The sequence below is a fragment of the Macrotis lagotis genome, chromosome 5 (genome assembly GCF_037893015.1).
Source record: "Macrotis lagotis isolate mMagLag1 chromosome 5, bilby.v1.9.chrom.fasta, whole genome shotgun sequence".
Classification (NCBI taxonomy): Eukaryota; Metazoa; Chordata; class Mammalia; order Peramelemorphia; family Peramelidae; genus Macrotis; species Macrotis lagotis.
The window spans coordinates 6,381,765-6,405,479 of NC_133662.1; the positions used below are offsets into that span (position 1 = coordinate 6,381,765).

The 23,715-nt window shown below is 45.6% G+C and overlaps 2 protein-coding genes across 4 annotated transcripts; both read right to left on the reverse strand.

The window, feature by feature from the left end:
• Positions 1–200: 200 nt before the first annotated feature.
• BRD2 (bromodomain containing 2) lies at positions 201–8,723 on the reverse strand. 3 transcript variants are annotated; one of them, XM_074236575.1, is made up of 12 exons: positions 8,011–8,723; positions 6,295–6,598; positions 5,524–5,661; positions 4,800–4,938; positions 4,444–4,658; positions 3,978–4,355; positions 3,364–3,492; positions 2,843–3,088; positions 2,418–2,686; positions 1,891–2,195; positions 1,626–1,748; positions 201–1,530 (listed from the first exon to the last, which is right to left on the reverse strand). In XM_074236575.1, exons 1-12 carry the CDS (start codon positions 8,037–8,039, stop codon positions 1,400–1,402), a joined length of 2,406 nt encoding a protein of 801 aa, XP_074092676.1. In that variant the 5' UTR covers positions 8,040–8,723; the 3' UTR covers positions 201–1,399. The 3 variants fall into 3 exon arrangements, with proteins under 3 accessions (XP_074092676.1, XP_074092677.1, XP_074092678.1); XM_074236576.1 differs by having other exon boundaries at positions 8,394–8,720; XM_074236577.1 differs by lacking the exon at positions 8,011–8,723 and adding an exon at positions 5,939–6,031 and having other exon boundaries at positions 6,295–6,384.
• LOC141488312 (uncharacterized) lies at positions 7,552–12,099 on the reverse strand. Its single transcript, XM_074188290.1, has 3 exons — positions 12,001–12,099; positions 11,044–11,849; positions 7,552–9,409 (listed from the first exon to the last, which is right to left on the reverse strand). The coding sequence occupies exons 1-3, from the start codon at positions 12,097–12,099 to the stop codon at positions 9,259–9,261; spliced, it is 1,056 nt and encodes a 351-aa protein (XP_074044391.1). The 3' UTR covers positions 7,552–9,258.
• Between the last annotated feature and the right edge of the window lie 11,616 nt (positions 12,100–23,715).

Here is a 23,715-nt window from a genome sequence, read left to right on the forward strand (position 1 = left end):
CATAACAGACTCAAAAGGATATATTTCAGGAACTTATCAAGGGAATGGTTTAGTGTTTAAAAAAATTGAATTGGGGTGGCTAGGTGGCACAATAGATAAGAGCATTGGTCTTGGAGTCAGGAATACCAGAGTTCAAATCTGGCCCCAGACACTTAATTACCTAGCTGTGTGGCCTTTCACTAAACCCCACTGCCTTGCAAAAAAAAAAAAAAAATCGAATTACTCCCTTCTTCCCAAATCCTGCTCACAGTTCCTTCCAGTTTTTTCACATGTATTGTCCAAACCAACCCTATCCCCAAAACCAATAGTCTGGGCAGTCACAGGTTGCCAATATAATCAACCATAAATGATAAAGGAGTAAGACTTGAAATAATTGATACTATTTATCCTTATCAAGGTGTATTTTTACACTGCCAGACTTTTAAAGAGATTTGGGTCAAAATACTAAAACTTATTGACAATATTTATAAATGGGTATGTTGGCAGACTCCCTTTAACTACCTAACTCTAAGATGTGAATGTGACTTAATCTTCCTTTAGCATTTTCACTTAAGGCTTGTGACTAATGTCCACATTGTTCTTAAAATTTCTCTTTAGTCAAGAAACCTTTTTAAAAATTACCTAAAGATGTTTGTGTGTGGTGAGAAAAATCTTCTGAAATCTTAACTTATTTGTTCCTTAAACTTGAAGTTCTCCTAAACCTTCCCAAGCACCTACATATCAGCAATGGACATAAAAATCCAACAGACAACTTTTCAATTTGAATAGTATTTTCTTTATTTACAAGTTAGAATCAACAGACACACGAAAAAGGGAGAGGATTTAGCTCAAAAAGCCTCTTGGGGAGACAGAGAAAGTATCACCCTCCCCCAAGGGCCCCAACAGAGTAGGATGTAGGGATAGGTAGAAAAAAAGTCAACGTAAAAAAAAACAAAAAAAAACAAAAACAAAAAAACAAAAAACAAAAACAAAAAAAAGCCCCCCCTTCCTTCCCTCCCCAATCTAGGGGGACCCCCCCCTGCCCCACCTCCCCCAACCCTGCGCCTTTTAAAATAAATTAAAACAAACAACTTCAGAAAACAGGGCCCTTGGAGGGGAGTGGGCAGCTGGTAGTTGGGGCCTCAGGCTTTAGCCCAACCTTATGCCTGCCCAAAAACCCTCCCCCCCACTTCAGTCTATTTTAAGTGGGGAGCTTCAAGCCCAAGGGGAATCCCTTCCTCCTTTCCCTTGAGTCCCTCAGGGGCAACTGTCCATGTATCCCTCCCCCTCCCCCTTGCAGAGCCAGCTCTCCCACATGGGGGAAATGGGGTGAGGGGTGATCCCAAGTAGAGGGAACCTCTGAAGAGGGCTAGGGGAATCCGGTCCTGCAGAGCCTCCTGCCCCATTGCTGCCTGACCCCTTAGCCTGAATCGGAGTCACTGGTATCAGAAGAGGAAGATGAGGAGGATGAGGAGCTGGAGTCTGAGCTGGAACTTGAGGCACTGAGGCGTGACACAGCCACCTGCTGTGCTGACTCCACTTTTTCACTTGCTGTAGTAAGACAAATAACACGGGGTTAAAGTAAGGGAAGGCCTGTCACAACATACAAAACTCATCTTCCCTATGCTTGGGATCCCGAGACTCACCCTTCTTGGGGGGCTTCTTGGTAGAGTTGAGCTGACCACTCACATCCTGTAGTCGCTTCTCAAGTTCTCTCTTCTTCTCTAGAGCCAGTTCCTCCTTCGTCTTACCCACTGGCTTTTTGATGGCTAGGAGACAGAACAGTTAAGTTAAACACTTAACTCATTTCCCCAACAGACAGAAAGTAACCAATCCAACAGGCCTAGATTGTCCTCACTAACATGCTTTCTCAGTCCACAATAATCAAGTTTATATCTGCTGCACACTCACTATAGGGTTTCCTTGGCTTCTTGCGCAAACAGGAAAGAACATAGCGTTCAAGTTCTCGAAGTGTGGATGGTTTGAGAGTCTCAAAATCAATCTCAATTTCCTCAGGGTTTGAGTCACGGAGTGAGGGTTCCCGGGCCTGGATGATGTGGACCACACGGCCTAGCTTCTCTCCAGGTAACTTATTGATGTCCAAGCTAAGCTGTCTTTTCTCATCATAACTCATGGGCCTGCTTTCCTCCTCTTCCTCTGAGTCATAGGCAGCAGTTGGTGGTGGGGGAGCTGTCTTCATTGACTTCTTTGGGGGCCTAGAAAGAAGAGGGAACAAAGTACATTAATGCCCAGCATGTTCTAAGTGTTTCCCTCTCCCCTTCAAGACAAAACTCATTATTTGGATGATAGTGAGAGGAATGTAGTTGGGAAAAAGAGACCAAGAGATAGGGGCATCTGAATATGCAGCCTGAACCACATAAATACCACAACACTTCATTTTGAATTCTGTTAAATTAATTTTCTACCTTAAACCTCACCTGGTGGCACCACTTCCAGGAAGACCAAAGCCAGGGGGACCTGCTGCCCCAAGACCACCGTTGCCACCACCACCTGCCTTCTTGGAGGATTTCTTGGGTGGTGGTGGGCGAGGCAGCCTGGGGCCCTTGTCATCGTCATCCATCCCTGCTCGCCCACGATGTTTTTCTGCCTTCCGCTTCTTCTTCTTTTCTTTCTTCTCTCGTTTTCGTTTAGGTTTGGAAATTGGCCCCTGGGACAGGGCAGCCAATTGTTCATGCACTGCCCGAAGCTGGTGGAGGGTGGGGGGTGGGGGGAGAGGAAGAAGCATGGGGAAAACCATTACTAGACTAATTAGCATTAGGGTAGGATCAAGAAAAGGGATTTATATCCCTCTGCCTCACAAAAAAAATAAGAGGGGAAAAAAAATTCGACAGATGTACAATACCTGTTCCTGTAGTTCAGCCAACCTATTGGCCCTCTCTTCTTCTGAGTCAGAGCTTTCAGTTTCTTCCTCCTCTTCCTCTTCTTCTTCCTCTTCCTCCTCCTCTGAGGAACTTTCACTACTGCTCTCCTCACTGGAGGACTCAGAAGATGATTTAGCCAAGCCAGGGGGCAGGATGGTTGAGGCAGGCAAGGGACCTGGCTCCAGTGGTTCATCAGGCATCTTGGCATATCGGAACTCAAACACATCCTGGAAACAAAAGCAAACACACTCTACAGTAGGGAGATAGGTAGCACTACCAGCCCTTCGTACCCACCCATTAATCTTGACCACAACTCCCCTCTTATAGTAGGAAAATTTTCTGTGAAAGGAAAAAGTCATCTAGAGATTTCTGGGTAAACTCTTCTGCTTACCCAAGTTCATCCATATCTTTGAATCCCATCTAGAGATTTCTGGGTAAACTCTTCTGCTTACCCAAGTTCATCCATATCTTTGAATCCCAACTCCCCAAATCCAGTCCTTACCTGTAATTTTCGGGCCATGGCAACAACATCATGATCGGGAGGGTTATATTTGTAACAGTTAGAAAACATAAGCCGCACATCAGCTGCAAACTCTTGTGCATCCCGATAGTCTCTATTCTCCATCTTTCGCTGTGGAAAGAAACGACTAAGCTATGTGAAAGGGGACAACTCCCTATACTTGAGAGACCCAGGGAAGATATAATTTTTCTTCTCACCAAAGATGCAACAGTTCCCCATCAATCACAGACACAACACAACAGAAATAACTTCATCCTCAAGACAAAGATTTTCTACAAGGGCTTAAAACTGTAGGCTGTCATTATCTACAGCCAAAAAGAAAACTTACACAAAGATACTGAGATTAAAATAATCAGGCTAATTTTCCCTCTTACACATTTCTCTGCAACATTAGCAAGTAAGGTAATTCCCTTAGCAAAAAAGGAGTAAACTGACAAAATTTCAGATCACAGGATCCTTAAATCTCACAAAAATCCATATCCCTGCCATTTCTGTGCTTTCCTACATAGAAAAATGGAGACATTAAAAACACTGATGGGAATGAAAGCCAAAGACATCTAAGTTGAGTATTCCAAATCATTCCCTAAAGTGGGTACCTTGACAGTGCTGAGGTCCATGGGGTGCTTAATAATGTCATGGTAGTCATGCAGGCCAAGAGCTGAAGCATCCACTGGCTTATAAAAAGGCCAGGCATAAGCAGCATGTTTTTTGGAAAGTAGCTCTTTTAAAATGCCATTGCAGTGTTTCAATTGCTCCGACAGCTTCCCTTTCTTGGAGCTCTGGTGCTGCTGCTGGGAGTCTGGCAAGTCTTTTCGAGGGGGTTTGATGGGGCGGCCACTTTCCCTGCGTGTGGGGGGCAGCCGGGCTGCTTTGGGCTCTGGGCCACTCCCAGGGGGACTAGCTGGGGAGCCAGGAGCCAGGATAGCTGTTGGAGTAGGTGTGGTGGTATCTGCTTTCCGCTTCACCCCCTTCTTCTACAGGAAATAAAAAAAATTAGATGTAGGCCGAGTATTCCCTTAGAATACCTTTCCACTTCCCAAAAAGAAATCTGTACGATATTACCTTGGTGAGTGGCTGGGCAGTAGGTGCTGCAGAGACTGCTAGCAAAGGGGTGCCAGCGGAGTGTAGAGACTTGAGAAGGGGAGAAGAGATGACTGAGCCATGGGGAATGTTCAGGACAGTGGTGGGAATCTCGGGTGATGGGGAGTACAAAGGTGTATGAGACAAAGAAGAAACAGCAGGCACCTGGTGGGCATTGGTGAGGCTGCTCTGAAGTGCTGATGGATTAAAAAAAAATAAGCAATAGATAAGCTTTTATTAAGTTCTTCTCTCGGACCCTGTTCTACTCCTCAGTGAAGTTGGGGCTCATTCTGTTCTGCCAGCCCCAACCTCTTTCCACCCCAAACTACCCCTGTTACCTGCCAGCTTTGCCCCCTTCTTGTGACTATTCTTGGGAATGGTCACCACCAGTTCCTGTTCTTCAGATGGCATCAGTGCCACCTTCTGCAAAAATATCTTTTCTAGTGTCTGTGCCATCAGTACGATGTCATCTGTGGGCTATAGGTGAAAGACCAACAATTAATTGCTAGGGAGAATAGAATATTCCCTTCTTAGGAAGAACTCCCAGGCCTAGGGAACCATTTAAGGTCTTTGGATGCTTCCTTTGTCACCTAGTTAAAGTAATTCTATAAAGATGAAGTATAATGAACAGGAAACAAATTATCAAAACAATGATAAATTATGGGGCAAGTTCAAGCAGAAAATTTCCTTCACAGTAAAAAAAGACTGCCTAAAATCAACAATTCCTACTTATGCAAACTGGAAAGTGTTGGCCAATAATACCTCTGAAGAGAGAAAGAGATCATTATGCAGTTTGGACCTAGTAACTGAGATCACGATTAGAACATTTTACTTTTCTGGGCTCCTTTCTTCATTGTAAGAAGGGGCTGGATTAAATGATTTTACTCTTAATGCTATTGCATGTCAGAATCCAAGTGCCTTATCTTAGAGGCACACCAAAGCAAGATTTTAGTAAATTAAGGCATGGCTGACAGGAATAACTATTTTCAAGTCTGCCTGAAAGGAAGCTAATATACTACCCGGGGCCATGGGTGGTATGCACAACAACAGAGGTGGGCCCACCTTGTTGTAGATGTAGCAGTTGGTAAACATGGTATTGAAATCCTGCATACACTCAGAGGCCAACCAGTAATAGTTATTTTCCAAGCGTCGTTTGATGGTTCCCATGTCCATGGGTTGCTTGATGATCTTGTGATAGTCCTAGGGGAGGAAAGATCATAACCAGGAATTAAATCGATACTCACTTCACACCTTTCTCTACTCACATTCACACCCTAGGCTTTGCAGGGCTCACGGGCCCTGTCCCCAAACTGCGGCCCCCACCCCCCCAAACTACAAGGAGAAAAAACGCTGGGATTTGAAAAATGGTGCCTAATATTTAAAACTGAGGTTTCTATCTCCATGGAGCTGAGCTTCCTATCTCTTCCCCCTAACCACCCTCTATTCCCATCCCTTTCTGGGAGGTCTGTGACATTACCTCTAGGGCTGGCTATTCCGTGGGCAGCATGAGGGGTAGGAAGAAGCTAAGGATATTAGCCACCGTGGTCCTCTCCCAACCCCAGACAGGAATCTGCAAAAGGGAGCCAGGTCATAATAGGTTAGGGAGGGACGTGTGAGGATTGCTGGGGATGATCAAAGGAAAGGATACTCTAAAGGAAGGCTCTAAACTAAACTGACCTCAAGCAATAAGTTTTGAGAGAAATCTACCTATCACAGGGAATTGGTAGGATACCCTTGGGGGCCGCAGCTCCTGCTCTAGAATTCCCCCCATTCATACAGTAATCCCCCTGGCCTTGTCCCACTTTCCTCTAATCCCAGGTTCCCTCTACTCACAGGCAGGCCCAGTTTGACGGCGTCTACTGGTTGCCGGAATGGCCAGGCAAACTGATGCTTCCACAGGGCTTTCATCACCACTTTGTGCAAGTACTGCAACTGGTTAGTGACCCGACCTGGCTTCTTGGGATTAGACACTTCAGGGGGTGGTGGATTGGCAGGGGGAAGATGCAGAGCAGGCACTGAGGCCATGGTTGGGCTCTCAAATCCCTCATACAACAGAGAAGGCTTCCGGATCCGCTTCCCTGGGGCTGCTGCCTCAGGGCCCAGGCCCAGAAGGCCTGCATTCCCCTCCCCAGGGAGCCTGAGGGAGAAAAAGGTTAAGATGAACAAAAGCAATGGCACATGCATTTCCATTCTGCATATGAAAGCACAGGGTCCCAATGTTAGGACCTTGAAATTAAAGAGATCATGGCCTATTTCCATTTGAGGGTGATCCTTAATAAAAGAATGAACACTTTTATAGTGCCCACTATGCACCAGTCACTGTACTAAGAGCTTTACAAATTTACATGATTGGATGGGGGTAGGATTACTTGGATTCAGCCCTAGAATTCTTATATTGTTTGTCACTCTTGCTGGAAAAAAAAAATCCTGGTAACCTTGAAGTGCAAAGTTCACCTTTCTACAGGTGGTAGTGGGGAAGGGAAAAAAACCAAGCACTTAAAAACTAGCTCAGAAACAAATGATTTCATCTTATTTGTTACCTTAAGAGCCTAACTACAGTCAAGCAGCATAAACCTCAAACCCCAAAAGTTTATGAATTAGACCAAAATATAAAGTCAAGGTCAGTAAAAGCCCCTGTCCTCCAATGACTACTTCTGAAAGACACTAAATCAGAAGGGCATGATATAGTCTTTTTTAGGAAAGAAAGTCGGTCAAGAATTAAGATATTGGTAGACCTGAATTTAATTCAGGACTGGAAAATGAATGAAAATAGGCTCTCTCTTCTCCTAGTACTTTCTCTATTTTTTCCTATTTTAGCTTGAAAAAATAAGATAGATCTTTACACAGTTGCTCTGAGTGTTCTCTCTGCCATTCAATTGTGAATTCGTTGAGACTATCTCCATAACTTAACGCGGTGCTTGGGGCATAAGTAGTAGCTATAATGCCCGGAGACTTTTAATTGTTTACAACCCACACACAGCTGGGGCACAGTGGTGCAGGCCCTTTATTCCAGCCTTCTTCTCCCTGGGAATACTGAAGCCGGCTAAGTTTCATACCCAACAAAGTAAATCAAGAAGACCGAACACCCTATGATTTTGAACATTTATTGGGAAGGAAAAGATGCGTACATGGAAATCACAATAAACTATTTCACCTTAAGAAAAATATATGGTATGCCTTCCCACCCCAACATGCCCACTGTCTGTTCCCACAGCACCATCACCATGGCAACCCTACACAACCCAAGATGCTAGAGCCTTACACTGAACCAGTTAGGATCCCGGCCAATACACAGGAACCACTAAGAACCAGCTGACTCCCAACTCCCACCTGTCAATGTGCCACAGAAGCAACTCATTCCCACCACACCCCCACAACCAGCGCTCTTGAGAGGAGACAGCATACACCTGAGGGGGACAGAACACGAAGCCTAGGCCCTCTCACCGCCCGGGATCCACAACCAATCTGGGTCAGCTCCGCCGCCGCGGGGCCTCTCCCGCCCCCTCCGCCAACCCCGAGCACAACAGCTCAGCACCCGCGGGGACGTACTTGCTGTGGGGGGTCACGTTCTGCAGCATCCTGGCTGTCCGGGGCTCTGCACCGTCCTTAGCCGCAGCAAGTCCGGGTGGCCTCGGGTCCGGCCGTGCCCTGCATAACCCGGGAGGGGGGGCCGGCTCTCGTCGGCCCCCCCGGGCAGCGCCCCCCGCCCCCGGACGGCCGGGCCCCGGTGCACGGCCCTCTCCGCAGCAGCCGGGGGAGGCCTCAGCGCCACGGCGCGCTGCTCAGGCGGCGGCCGGTTAGAAAATGGCGGCCCGGAGTCGGGGCGAGCGAGCTAGGGGTCGGAGCGGGAGCCTCTTCGGACCCGACAACAGAGCCCAGATTTCTATTAGTCAATTAAATACGACCTGATGCGGCTTGGCCCAGTTTCTTACTTTCTGCTAGGAAGGGTCGAAGTGGCTAGAAGCCGGTTCTGGAGTCGGATGGCAGCGGATAGACGCGGAAACCAGATCAGAGCGCCGACGCCTCCATCTTTGATCTCCTCTTAAGGGCGGAGGAGGGGGGCGGGATGGCGCCGCAGACTGGGCCGGCGTATTGGGCGGGGCCCGAGAAAGGGCAGCTCACAATGTCTCTACGGGGTCTGCGGTACTCGCCGAGGCAGGTCCCGGGCCGGGCCAAGGGACATCTCCGAACGGATGGACGTGGATTGTAACGGCGGACTCCGGAGAATTTACGGCCGCCCCCCCCCCCCCACGGAAAGCTGTAGGCCCGATGCTCCTCCCCCACTCTACAGGCCGCTCTGCTCCAGCGCGAAATGGCGCCGCCGAGCTCCGCGCTGGCCCTTTATATATGGTCGGGCGTGGGGGGTGGGGAGGAGGGCGGAGCTCCGCAGCTCCCGCTCAGCGCCGTGCTCGCGACTTCCCTTCTGGCCGGCGCGCACACGCACGGGGCTAAGAGAGGCCTCGAAGCCCGCCCCTCCGCGGGCGGCTTCCCCATTGGTGGGCTCCGGCAATGACATCACCGGCCCGCCTCCTCGGTTTCAGTCACCGGGCAGAGCTTCGCTACATTGGCCCATAGGGGAGCCACGGCCCGCCCACCGCGGGCGCCCATAGGCTGTGCGACGGTCCGGAGACCCGAGAGCGGGAGGAAGGTCGGGGGAAGGGCGGGTGTGCCAGGGCAGCGGGGTCTCCCACGCCCCCAGCTCCTTCCCTTCCGGCCGTCGTCTTCCTCTCCTCCAAATCCGTCTGGCAAGCCAGGCGATTGGTGAAGGCGGGGCGGGTAGCGCCATTCGTTGCTGTCTTATTGGCCGGCGGAGCGGGCGGAGGGGAAGGGAGGGGGACGGGGAAGGGGGCCACGTGGGCGTGCGGGCCCGGCGCCCGGGCGGGGGCGTGGCCGTTGGCCGCGGCGGCTGCTTGTTGTTCTCCGAGGCGCTGGCGCTGCAGTCGGGCCCCTGCGAAAGGGAAGGAAGGAGACGCCATCTTAGAGAGGAGGAGCGGGCATCGCCTGCTCGGCGCGTCCTCCCCGCTGACCGGCGGCTTCCCGAGGACTCCCGCTCCAGTCACAGAGCATGCTGCTCCTGCTCTGTTTCAAAGATCTCAACACGAAAACCATCCAGTGAGGGCACAAAGTCCCCCAGAGAAGCGAAAACCCTGCCTCCCCCCGCTCCCGGCCCCGCTAGTGCCCGCCTGCCCCTCGGCAGGCCTGTCGGAGCCTCCTCGGGGAGGCGGAGCGAGCTTGGGGACAAGAAGATCCCCCTGGCACTGAACCAGACTGCACAGGCCCGGCCGGGAGGGTCCGCTCCGAGATGCGTGGCTGGGGGGCAGAACCGGCCAAAGGGGAACCGCCGCGTCCCGAGGGCCGCTCCTGCCCGCCATCCTGGGGCTCCCCTCCCCCAACACCCCCCCCCCCGCCCCAGCTTAGCTCCACGGAGGAAGGCGCCCGCCGGGCCTGGCCTTGTCCTTCTGGGCCCCCCGCCCTCCGACGGGGCTGGTTTTTGAACGACTTCCCTGGGGTGCCCGGCTTTGGCATCTGATCCCTCCCAGAAGCCGCATTTGGGGGGAGTTGGTTCAGGGGGGGGCCAGAGGTGGGGCTGGGCCCGGCTGCTAAGATGGCCGCTGTGCGGCGGCCTGACCTCCTCCTCCTCCACTCGGCGGGGCGGCGGGGGGAAGGGAGCAGGCGCGCCTCATTCCTGCCCCCGGGAGGCCCGGGCGCTCCCCGCCCCCTCCCTGCAGCAGCCGTGACACAGCAGCTTTGCCCAGCGTTCGCCCTGCCCCCTCCCCGGCCCGGGCGCCCTGCCCCCACCTCGGCGCGGTGCCTGCCAGCCCCGGGCCCTCAGAGGCCTACGGAGGGGCCCGCCCGAGAGCGGGCGAGGCAGCACGAGGCCCGGGCAGGGGCAGAGCGGGCAAAGAGCCCCTCCCCCGCGCCCCGGCTCGAGTCCCAGGCGCGGAGCGGGCACCACGCGCCTGGAAGCCAGCCCTGCCGGGGCCGGGGCGGCGGCACGTCGGGGAAGGCCGCCCCTCCCCGGCCTCGGCCTCGCGGGCCCCGCGGGCCCCGGCGCAGCGGCCCCGGGCAGCCGCCGCGGGGGCCGGGGGTGCGTGCTGCCCGGCCGCGCACACGTGAACGCGCGGCCGGGCACGGAGCGGCGACGCCAGGCCGGCCGCCGGGCACTGCCGGCCCACTCCGAGGCACGGGCGCTGGTACGGCATCGCACCCCCAGGCGGGACGGGCAGCGGCCGCCATCCGCACTCCCCCCCGCCTCCCCCAGGACGCCCCGGCTCACCTGGCTCTCGGTCCCTGCACCCCTAGGGGACGGCGGGGGGGGGGCACTCACCCCCGTAACCCCCCGGCCTCTCATTGGCAGGAAGCGGGTGGTTGGACGCCTCCCCTCCCCCACTGCGGGCCCCCTCACCTCGGCGCTGACCCCACCCTCTCTCACACTCCCATTGGCTGCAAAATGTCTGATTGACAATAATGCGCCCCCCCCCCGCGACCCCCTCCGAGCCCAGGACCCCGCTCCACCCCTACCTATTGGCTGCAAACCTGCATGATTGACGTGCCCCCCCCCCCACGGAGGGCCCCTCTCACCTGGCTCCGGCAACCCTCCCGCGGGGGCTCTGCTGCTCCCCTCGGCTCGGTGTGGGGGGGAGGGTGTAATCCGGGGTGTCACCCCCCCCGGAAACTGCAGCGGTGGGGGGGGGCGGCACCCCGGCCCCTCCCTTCCTGGGGGGGGAAAGAGTTTCGGGGCCGCGCGGCCACGTCAGCACTGCCGGGATTGGTCGAGGCAGGTCACGTGCCGGGAGCCCCCCCACTAGCCATCCGGGCAAGTTTTCCGCAGGATTTGTAGGGGTGCGCGTGGAGGCCTGGGGCTCGCCGCACCCCAGCCCCAACCCCACGGGCCTGCCACTGTGTCTTCTCCCCATCTGGCCTGGTTTCCAGCGGCTGTCGCGCTCCCCCCCTCTCTCCTCCCAGTCCGGGTTCAGCATGGCCACCGCAGCCCCAGCGCGGGCAGGGCGCAGGCGCGAGGGTGCGGGCCGGCCTGGCGGGGGAGGGGCGGCGCGCAGGCGCTGCGGCCGGAGGGGCCGAGCGGGGCTCCGGGCCGGGCGGGGGGCCGAGGGCTCGGCCTTCGGAGGGGCGGGGCAGGACCCGGTTTTTCTTGCAGCCTCAGCCCGGGGCGCGACTCGGCCGCCTCCGCCACCCCCGCCGGGCTCCGGCGTCGGGGGGGATCCTCGGGGAGCCCCGAGCACGCGGGGGAGGGCCCGGGCGGGGCCCTCTGGGAGTGCCCGTGATCCCTGCGATTGGGCAAGCTTGGGAGGCTGCCCACCGCGGTGGGCCCCGCCCCAGGCCGCCCCCTTGGGCCGCGCCCATCTCAATTGGAGACAATAGGCGCCGAACTGCACGGCCAGCCCCACAGCTTGGGGTCACCTCCCGAAACCTTCCCTTCGGGGAAGCCCTTCCTAATACGCGTCCGTCTAAAGGTTGATTTCGCTTTTCTCCTTTTCACTAATTGGCTACCGTTTCCTCTTAGGTGACATTCCTCCTCACCTTCTCTTTTCCCCACTGAAGTGAGGTTTCCAGCTCCTTCCTCCACGTCCCCAAGGATAGAATTGCTTTCCCCTGCACTTCTTTGAATTCCTGACTCATAACAAAACTTTTCTCAATTCCCCACTATTCCTTCCACAAACGCACACTTTTATAACTTTTGTTTACTTTATTTGTATTTTTGTTGTTTCTCTCCAGTGGAATGTCAGTCTGAGAAGAGGGCAATTTGTTTTTTTTTTCCTCTGCTCTACCTCGGTGCAAAAAACAGTAATGAATTTCCATTCTTACAGAAGATCTCAGTTCCTCACAAGCAGTTAACAAACAAGCTTTTATTGAATGTAATGTGTGAGAATGGGATTCTACCTTCACCCCCAGTTGATTAGGGAAAGCTTAGACTAGAAACCAAAAGTGTATCCTGGGTTATCTTAATTTGAGATAATTAAAGGATTTTTTCAGTCCATAGGCTGGAAAGCTTAAGTATGCCACAAAAGAAACATCCTGTGATGAGAAAATCAAGTTACGCCTAAAGCCTAAATGTCAGGAATTTACTAACTTTGACTTCTGAGCTATTGCTGTACTTCTATACTCATTTAAATTAAATTCTATAAAGCAGGAGCGGCGGAGACCACCTGAACCCAAGTCTAAAAGAAAACTAATTACAGCAATAAGGCATTGCTCAGTTGTTGATGGTGTTGTGAACTGATTCAACCATTTTGGAGAACAGACTTTTTTTTTTTTTTTTTTTAGTTTGGTTTTTCTTTTTGGTAAGACAATCGGGTTAAGTCACTTGGCCAAGGTTACACAACTAGGTAATAAGTTTCTAAGTCTGGATTTGAACTCGGGTTCTCCTGACTCCAGGGAGGTGCTCTACTCTCTATCACCTAGCTGCTCCTTTGATCTAACAATACTACTACTAAGTTTATATCCCAAAGAGATCAAAAGGAAAAATGACTTATATGTACAAAAATATAGCAGCTTTTTTTTTTTGATAGCAGGAAAAAGAAATTGAGAGAATGCCTATCGTTTAGAGAATGGCTGAACAAGTTGTGGTATATGAATGTAGTGGAATACTATTTGTGCTACAATAAATGAACAGGTGACTTTCAAAAAAAACCCTGGAAACCTGGAAAGACTTATGATCTGAGCTGATAGTGAAGTTGGCTGAACTATAAGAACATTGTATGCAATAACATTGTGCTATGATCAACTATGTTAGACTTAGCTCTTCTCAGCAATAAAATGATTCAAAACAATTCTAAAAGACTCATGATGGAAAATTTCCACATCTAGAGAAAGAACTATGGGAGTATGAATACAGATTAAAACGTACTATTTGCACTTTTTTGTTTTTAATGGAAGTGAATGAGTGAGTGAGGGAGAAAAATTTAGAACTAAAAATCTTATAAAAATAATGTTGAGGGGCAGCTAGGTGGCGCAGTGGATAGAGCACCAGCCCTGGAGTCAGGAGTACCTGAGTTCAAATTCAGCCTCAGGCGCTTAATAATTAGCAGTGTGGCCTTGGGCAAGCCACTTAACCCTATTTGCCTTGCAAAATCCTTAAAAAAATGTTGAAAATCATCTTTACATGTAACTGGAATAAATAAAATGCAAATATTAAAAAACCCCAAGATGTAGCTGATTAAATTTCCTGAGACAAACACAAGGCCTTCCTAGGGAGGAAAGGGAGCAAAAGCACCCCCCAGAAGGGAAATCCATGACCATTGGTTTTACAACTGTAATTCTAAAAATAGTATGTGATATTGACATCAGCAATAAAAACAAACTTCTAGATGAGCCTACAAAGAATAAAGGGAAGCTAGGTGGCGCAGTGAATAGAGTGCCAGTCTGAAGTCTGGAATACTTCCTTAGCTCCAATCCAGTCTCAGACATTTACTAACTGTGATACCTGAATTCCTATCAGTTTTTCATCTGTATAATGAACTGGAGAAGAAAATGGCAAATAATTCCAATATCTTTGTCAAAAAAATCCTAAATGAGTCATGAGTCAAGATTAAAACAACAGAGAGAAAAAAGACTACTTATTATTAGAGAAGAAAGACTTCTTAGAAGATAGGATTTTTGAGACAGGAGGCAGAAAAATAAATTTGGAGAGAGGAATAAGAAACAATCAAGTATTTACTCTGTGCTAGCTACTGTTAAGCACTGCCAATACAAAAATAGGGCAAAAACAATCCCTGCCCACATGGAACTTGTTTTCTAATAGCAGATAACATTAGAACATACCAGATAAAGAACACATCTATAGTCTTTGGGGAGCTTTGGGATAATTAGAAAAGGCCTTTTGAAGAAGATCACATTTGATCTGAGTCTTGAAGGAAGTCAAAGATTTCAAAGAGACACATTCCAGGCAGAGGGAACAACTGAGGCAAAGTCTTAAGAGATTTCAGCAGATTTAGCCATAATTCAACTGCCTCCTAACTCCTCTTCATTGCTCCTTCAGGCTCCATTTCCTATTGGTAAATTCTTCCCAGGATCTCCATTTTAGAGAAAGGTCTCAGATCAACTGTTTCTGATTCCTCTGGACTTAGGTTTCCCATTTACTGTTCTCTTTCCCCACCAGAATATAAACTTTAAGGGAAGGGACTATAAGGACTATCTTTTCTCCCCATTATAGTTGTATCTCCATTGTGCCAGGCACATATTAAATCCTTAATGAATACATGTTGAGTGATTGGTGAAGACAGGAGATTGTGAGAAACAGCAAATAGGTTTAGACATATCTCTAAACCATAGAACATGTGGAGGAGAGTACAATGTAAGAAGACTGGAAATAATAGACTATGAAGAAATTTAAATGCCAAACAATTTACAAGATGTTAAAGCATTTATTGAGCACTCAATGTATTACAAAGCACTGTGACTTGAGATTCAACAGAAAAGCAAGGCAACTGTTCTCAATTCTAAGGTTCTAAGGAAGAGAAAACATGAATAGCCGCTCCCCTTTAGCAATTCAATATGGGACATATTGAATAGTTGAATGTGAAATAAGTAAAGATATCCAGCAGGGAGTAGATGGGATAGAACTATCCAACTTAGAACTAAAGCTGGATCTACAGATTTGGAAACATCTGAAAAGAGACGATAAATGAAAGCAGATAGAGGTCAGATTTAGCAGTTAATATAGATAATTAATCAGGATGATGCAGGAGAGTACCTGGAGTGTTGGGAGCCAGGGTCTCTAAGCTGTTTGACACAGTTGCAGCAAGAAGACTCAAGGCAGTCACACTGTCTGATGGAACAACATTTCCTTTTTCAATATATATATATAGGGATTTTATGCATGCCAATATTTATAGGTTTATTATTGATTACAATATTTACTCACCCTAATACTGGAATGACTATAAAGGAAGGATTTCAGAAAAATTCCTTGAATAAAACAGATTGTAAACTCTGTCCAAATTTAACTGGACTGCCTCTCCCTGAGGCATACAAAAGGCTTCAACATTATGAAATCTCTGGAAAACCCAGCACTGGGAATTCCAAGGAGATGCCAGAATATATATACAGGGAAAACAGATACAAGATGGGTCAGATAAAATTCCAGGAAAATGAATAGTTTTGCCCCCCTTACCATACACAGGAATATATGAAAAAGATGGCGAGAAAATAGTTAGCACAGGTGACTGATATGTGAACTCCAGCAGCCTTAGTAAGAGTTAACGGATGGGTGGACAAGCATAAAGACCCTCACTACAGACTGTTAAGGAAGTGTATCAAAAAAACATTACCTACACAAAAAATATAAAAAACTTTCCATTAAAAGAATTGCTTAATAACTAAATGAATTAACAATTATACAATGTAGTAATAAATATGGTAACAGGTTAAGGTTATCATGGTCTGAGTAGGGCTAAGAAATTAATTAACTATATGATTATTACTTAAACTTGTAATCACATGATTAAAACTTGTAATCATATGAACTATATGATTGTTGATGAAAATTGTATACTCTTGTAACCAAGGAAATGACTTCAGCTTGCTTGCTTGCTTGAAACATACATGATTCTGAAACTATAAAAATAAATTCAAGCAGCTGACAGTCAGTCAACCTGCTCCTGCCTTTACCCCCTTGTTGACTCAACTCATTTCACCGACTCTATCCCTCCTGTCAGGTTCCAAGAACCCCACGGAGCCTGGACCCCCACACTGGAGCTTGGTGCTAAACCACTTCCCAAATGCCACCCTTGTCTAACCCACTATGGAAATGCATTTAAGTAAGAGGTCCAGGAAGAGAAACACTCTTCTTCCTTCTTTCCTTCCCTTTGTAGGATGGCTACCTTCTTTAGTCTAATTCTTCCAGTAGAACTAATGTCAAGAGATTAGAATGTCTCTCTGGGCAGGAACAGTTTGTTTGCTAACTTGGAAGGAAAACTAAGCCAACACACAGTTGGCAACAGTGGAGCAAAAAAGGAGTGGGCAGGTTTCAGAGATCTGGTGTTCAGCCCTGCATTTGCTTATCTGGGCCAGAACACTCCTAAACACCAAGACTGGTTTGATGAAAATGATGGGGAAATACAGAAGCTGCTAAATGAAAAACGAGAACTTCACAGTTCATTCATTGCTAAGAAGGCAGCATTTAATTCCATCAAAACTCAAGTCCAAACAAGATTGGAGAGATAGAAGTCTCTTGACTCAGAGGCAGATGAAATTCAATTTTAAGTAGCAACAGTTCAAAATGCTTTTGTGATGCTCTGAAAGCTATATATGAGCTAAAGAAATATGGTGCATCTCAACTACTCAGTGCTGATGGATCCACATTGATTAACAATAGGAACATGATTTTAGAGAGATGAGCTGAACACTTCCATAATCTTCTTAACATTATTATCAATCCATGCAAAAAGCCATTGACTCAAGTTGAAGTCAAACAGTCCTTAGCTGAAGTTCCAACTGAGAAAGAGGTTTCGAAGCCATTAGGCTCCTTCTATTCCAGTTGAGATCCACAAGCTGTGGGGGGCATTGCTCATCCAAAAACTGACTGAAATTTTCCAAGTTATATGGTATAAAGTGGTTTCCCCCTGAGAGTTCAAGGATGCCGCCATTGTCTATCTCCTTAAAAGTAAAGGAATTAGATTGTCCTGTGAGAATAATAGGGATATTTCTCTTTTAGTTATTGCTGGTAAGATTCTTGCCAGAGTCTTTCTCAATAGGTTGATACTTCATCTCAAAGGTGGTCACCTCCCTGAGAGCCAATGTGACTTCAGAAAGGGTTGAGGAACAGTCAATAGCCTGACAACTCCAGAAAAAATGTCAGGAACAGAACAGAACAGAGGTCTGTATACAATATTTGTAGATTTGACTAAGACCTTTGATACCATCAGTTGCAAGGGTTTATGGAAAATTATATCAAAATTTGGTTGCCTGGAGAAGTTCATCAGTATTGTACCTCAATTTCACAGTGGCATGCATACCTAAGTTCTAGATAGTGAACGATGCTCTCAAGATTTCCCAGTCACCAATGGAGGAAAACAAGGATATGTCTTTGCTCCCATACTTTTTAGCATGATGTTTTCAGCCATATTATCAAACACCTTCATTGAGGATGAACATGATCTCAAGGTCAGCTACCTCACTATAACAAATTCTTCGACTTGAAAGGCTACAAGCCAGGACCAAAATGGAATGAATGTTGGTGATGATCTTCTGTTTGTAGGTGACTGTGCACTCAATGTAGCCTCTGAAGCTGAGATGCAACAAAGTATGGATTGATTCTCTACTGCTTTTGCTAATTTTAGTCTAACAACACCAAGAAAACACAGATGCTCTATCAGCCAGCACCATACCATCCATATGTGGAATGATCTATTACAGTAAATGGAGAAGTTTTGAATACATGGACAAGTTCACTTACCCTGGCAATGTCCTTTCCAAGGGGGTACACATTGACAATGAAGTTGACACTCACATTGCCAGAGCTAGCTCAATATTTGGGAGGTTCTGAAAGAAAGTATGAGAGAAGAAACGTTAGACTGACTACCAAACTGAAGGTCCAAAGAACCAATGTGATGACTTCATTGCTATATGCCTGTGAAACCTGGACAGTCTACCAGCATCATGTCAGGAAACTGAATCACTTCCATTTAAATTGTCTTAGAAAGATTCTGAAGATCACCTGACAGAAGAAGATACTAGTCACTGAGGTCCTTTCTTGAGCTAAACTGTCTAGCATTCCAACATTACCATAGAGAGTGCAACTCACATAGGGTAAGTGTTCACAAGAAGAAGTGATACTGAGACACTGAAAGTCTTACTGAAGAACTTTAGAATTGATTATATAGCATGGGAGATACTGGCACAAGACTGCCCAGCATAGCATACCCTTATCAGTGAGGATGCTGCACTTTATGAGGAAGGCAAAATTGAAGCAGCTCAAAGAAAACGTGACATCCATAAGTTTAGAGTACCCATCCCAGGTGTTCACATGGACTATTTGTGCCCAGCTTATGGTAGTGCATTCTGAGCTTTTATTGGTCTGATCAGCCATGGTAGAACACGCTGTAATTTTTCTCAAATATAGTGATGTCATTTTGGTCTCTTCGATAACAAGGGACAAGAACCAACCAACCAACCTAATCTAGATCCTAATCTAGAATCTAGGTGCTCCAGGTTTAGGTCATTGTAGAACTATAGTCTTTATTCCCTGTTTTTTTTTCCCTTTCTTTCTCTCAGGAATCTTGAGTAAAGCTTTGTTATTCACCTGTTGTCAAGGCACTTACTCTAAAAGGGTTTTAATCTATGAATTTTGCAGGCTTGTGAAATAAATATTAAGCTATTTCAATTCCAGGGCTAGTTGTGAATTCTTTAGCTTTCACAAGAATTCTCAATTTTTTATTTGTGGCCCCAATTTCTCCCACAACAAGAAAAACATAATTGGCAAAGGCTAATGCAGATTGGATTTATTCCCTTTGAAGGAAGCAAAAAATCTCCTGGGCAGGATTTTTGTGGTTGAAGATTTTTTTTTGTTGTTGGGTAGTTTCAGTCCTGTATGATTCTTCATCCCATTTGGGATTATTTTTGGCAAAGATACTGGAATTCTTTGGTTCACCATTTCCTTCTCTAGCTCATTTTTATAGTTGAGGAGTTGAGACACCAGGGTTAAGTGACTTGCCTAGAGTCACACAGCTAATAAGTGTCTGGGACCAGATTTGAATTTGGAAAGATGAGCCTTCCTGGCTTGAGGACACTGAGTCACTTAACCTCAATTAGGGAGGCTAGTAGATATAAAATAAGATATAGATCTCAAGGGGAAATGGGAATGAATGGAAGTTAAATGACTCAGTTTCATTAAAGGGATGTGATCAGAAGCAAGATTCCAAGAGACAAATGTAGATTTACCACTCTTTACAGGAGTTTGACAGTGAATTGAAGAAAAGATAATAGGCTGATAGCCTCACAAAATGTAGGGTCAAATTCTTAAAGGTTTGGAAGACCTGAGCATACATGTAGGCTATGGAGAAAACCTGGGGCAGTTAGGTGGTACAGGAGCCAGAGCTCTGGTTTTGAATCAGAAAGACCTGGATTTAAATTCATCCTGAGTGAGATACTAATTGAGTGACACTGCCCAAGTCACTTAACTCTGGTACCTTAGTTTCCTAATTTTTGAAATGAGCTGGAGGAGGAAGTGTCAAACTCCAGTATCTTTGCCAAGAAAATACCAAATGGGATCAGTAAAAGTAAGACACAATTGAAAATACTAAACCACAGAAGGAGAAAGAATCTTTCTCATTGTCATTTTCTTGCTCAACAATATCTCTACTGTAGATTTCCTTTCTGCTTACATAGTTCTCATCCTCATATACATGGACTATGGCAAAGCCTTCTGGTTGGTCTCCCTTTAGATAGTCTCTATCTTCCATTCACCTAGCAAAGTGAGCCTCCCAAAGCACAAATTTATAACTTCCTACTGTTCTACATCTTCCTCCCTTCTATTTATTGATCCAGCAACTCTGATCTTTGTTAGTTTCTTAAACAGGACTCCACTCATGGAATGATCTTTTTCTCTGTCACTTCTGCCCCCTTTAAGCTTCGGCTCAAATTCTACCTTCAGCAAGAGACCTTTCCAAGTCCCTTCTCCCCACCCAAACCCTTTCCTAGTTTTTTTTCCTTCTGCGGTAAACTCCCATTTCTATACTCTATACATCTTGTATATACATAGTTTTCATATAGTTTCCCCCATTAAATTTGGGGGTCCTTGAGGGCAGGAAGCATTGTTTTGCCATTCTTTGTAGCCCCAGCATTTATCACAGTGTCTGATTTGTAATTAGGGTTTAAATTCTTTTTGATAGTCATGGTGATGAAGATCACTTACAATTCCAGAAGCCTAACAATGAAACATGCCTCACACTTCTTGTTAGAGAGATGGTGAACTAGAGGAGGAGAATGAAACCTTCTCCACATGGCCAATCCATGTGAAAATTTGTTTTGCATGATTGTACTTACTTGTCACAAGAGAGAGAATCAGAAGGGGAATAAAGGAAGTTATAGTGCTATTAAAAATAAAGAAAGAGTATCAATGAGTCATTAAGAAACAAAAGAATATAAAATCACTAAAATACCTATAGACATAGAGATTTCAATATTATACCCTAAACCCTAAGATAAAACTATAAATATAACATTTTTTATGGTAGGAAAGAACTGGAAGCAAAAAATATCAATTGATTAAGGGATGGCTAAACAAATTGTGGTATATGAATATAATGGAATATTGTTTTGCTATCAGAAATGATGAATACAAAGAAAACAATGAGCTGTTGCAAAATGAAGTGAGCAGAACCAGGAAAATAATATATAATATAGATATAACAGCAATAACATAACAATGGAAATTGAAAGCTGTGAAAAGTATAATGTCTACTCATTGACCTAAAAAAAGAGATATGAGAAGATACTTCCCACTTATTCTTTGTAGATGTGGACAATGTATATGGAACACTGCATGTATTTTCAGACTTCAATATATTGGTCAACTTCGCTGAACTTTTTAATTCCTCATTTTTTCTTCTCTACTAAGTGTTCTTTGTGGTGTGGGAGATGAGAGAGGGAAAAGCTGATTAGGTAAGAAAAGGCTTCATGGTGAAGGTCCTGGTCCTGCTCATACTATGAGGTCCAATACTTCTGAAGGCAATTGACTTTAAAAAAAAGATTTGTTGAATTTGAATATGATAATGAAGTCAAATTGATTTAAAAAGAGAATCTTATGTTGAAGAATTCAAGTCAAACAATGCTGAAATGGAAATACATGAATGAAAGTAATTCCACTTTACTGATGATGGCTTTGCACTTTCTGTTATTGTGGGCAGTTAGGTGGCACAGTGCAAGGCCTGAGACCAAGAACTGAGTTCAAATATGATCTAAGATACTTAGTCATGTAACCTTGAGTAACTCACTTAACTCTTTGCCTCAATTGCTCCATCCTCAAAGTAAACTGGAGAAGAAAGAGAAACTACTTCAGTATCTTTGCCAAGAAAGCCCCATATAAAGTCAGGAAGAATTTGAAATAGCTGAGCAGCTGTCACTGTAGCAAGGGGAAAAAAAAAGTCCCTTTTTTTCAGGGCTGGAAATATGGCAAATGGGATAATATTACTTAAGAACTTCTGGGAAGAAGTACAGGGGAACCATTCATACAGTTTACATCACACATACACATAAATAGCTTAAAAGACTCTAAAGAAACACAAGGAAGGAATAGAAGCTTGGTAAAAGTTTGTATTCATTATGGTCTTCCCCTTCCCTTCTCATCCTACCGACTATATCTGTGTGGCAGTCAGGTCCTTAATACAAGCCTGTTGGTTAACTTTTTTTTTTTTTTTTTTAGGTTTTTGCAAGGCAAATGGGGTTAAATGGCTTGTCCCAGGCCACACAGCGAGGTAATTATTAAGTGTCTGAGGTCAGATTTGAACTCAGGTCCTCCTGACTCCAGGGCTTGTGCTCTATCCACTGCGCCACCTAGACGCCCTGGTTAACTTTTTTAAAAAGAAAAAATGAAATTTACAAATTTTGTAATACAATTTTGCGATGTATGCTATGAGTGATTAAAAATTCAAGTTAATATTTTTGAGAACAGAAAAAAACATTTATATAGGTTATAAAATAATTGAATAAAGGCTTTAGCAACATATTGAATTGTTATACCATTTCTCAAGGTAGCTATGTTATAATAATATACATGAACAATAAACCTATTTAGATTAAAGTGGTTTCAAATTGTGCCAAATGTTATTCTTATACTTCATTCCACTGAGAGGCAAGTTTGGGTCACATTGTAAAATAAAATGAAAGAGCTCTGTAATTAAAAAAAAACCCCAAACCAAGTATATTAAAAAATTAAATTTAGCTGAAAATATTAGGAAATAAGATTTTCTTCAAATCAAATGATCAAATGAGATAATATTTATTTTAAAAGGCTTAGCATAATGCTTGGTGCTATATACATGCTTATTCCTTTCTTTCCTTCCTGTCACTAGACTAAAATCCTTTCCAGACTTTTCCCTTTACAAAAGCTAAGACTTTTCTAAGAGAATTAGAGTAAGGAAGACAACTAAACTTAACTCTTGCCTAAATAAGTTTATTTCCTCCACACTCACTGAAGCATCTGAATGAAAAAGCGGACTTCTGTTATTCACAAGGGATTGATTTCACTGTTGATATTGATCACAGGAAAGAGGCCTATTAGTTCTAGAGTGCTCAAGGAAAGAATTGAGTAGTGACTATTTTTGAATGTTAATTCCAAACTGTATTTTAATGTTTTTTGAACTTTTCCTTATTGAAGATTACTCTAAATTTATAAAAATCAGAGCCATTCCCCACTTAACAGTTAAAAGATATGAACAGGTAGTTTTCAGAAGACATTAAACCTATCAATAGTCACATGAAAAAAGTGCTCTAAATAATTTCTGGTTAGAGAAATGAAAATTAAAGCATCTCTGCAAATTGTCCCTCACATCAATCAGACTTGTCGAAAATGACAGAAAAAGAAAATGACAAATGCCAGTGGGGATGTGGAAAAATTTGGGCATTAATGCTTTGCTGGAGTTGTGAACTAGTCCAACCACTCTGGTGAGCAATTTGAAACTATGCCTAAAGAGCTATAAAATTATATCTCCTTCATACCCTGCAATGTCACTACTAGGTCTGAATCCCAAAGAGATCAAAGAAAAGAGAAAAGGACCTATTTGTTCAGAAAATATTTAAAGCAGCTTTTTTTTTTGTGGTGGCAATGAATTGGAAATAGAAGGGATGCCCATCAATTGGGGAATGACTGAACAAGTTGAAGTATATGACGGTGATGAAATACTATTGTATTATAAGAAATGAGCAGGGTGATTTCAGAAAAACCTGGGAAGACTTAAATGAACTGATGCAAAGTGAAGTGAGTCAGATCAGGAGAACATTGTACACGTAATAGCAATATTGGAAGACTACACTGATCAAGACAATGATCCAAGACACTTCCAAAGGTCCCATGATGAAAAAATATTATCCACCTCCAGAGAGAGAACTGATGAATTATGAATGTAGATTGAAATACACTTTTTTACTTTATTTTTATTGTTTTGTTTGTCCTTTCCTTTGCAACCTTGCATGTAGCAATCAAAATAAAATTCCTTGTCTTCCCAAGGAGTGACAAGAGACAGGGAAAAGGGAGAAAAATTGGAATTCAAGCTTTTTAAAAAAGTTGTTAAAATTTTC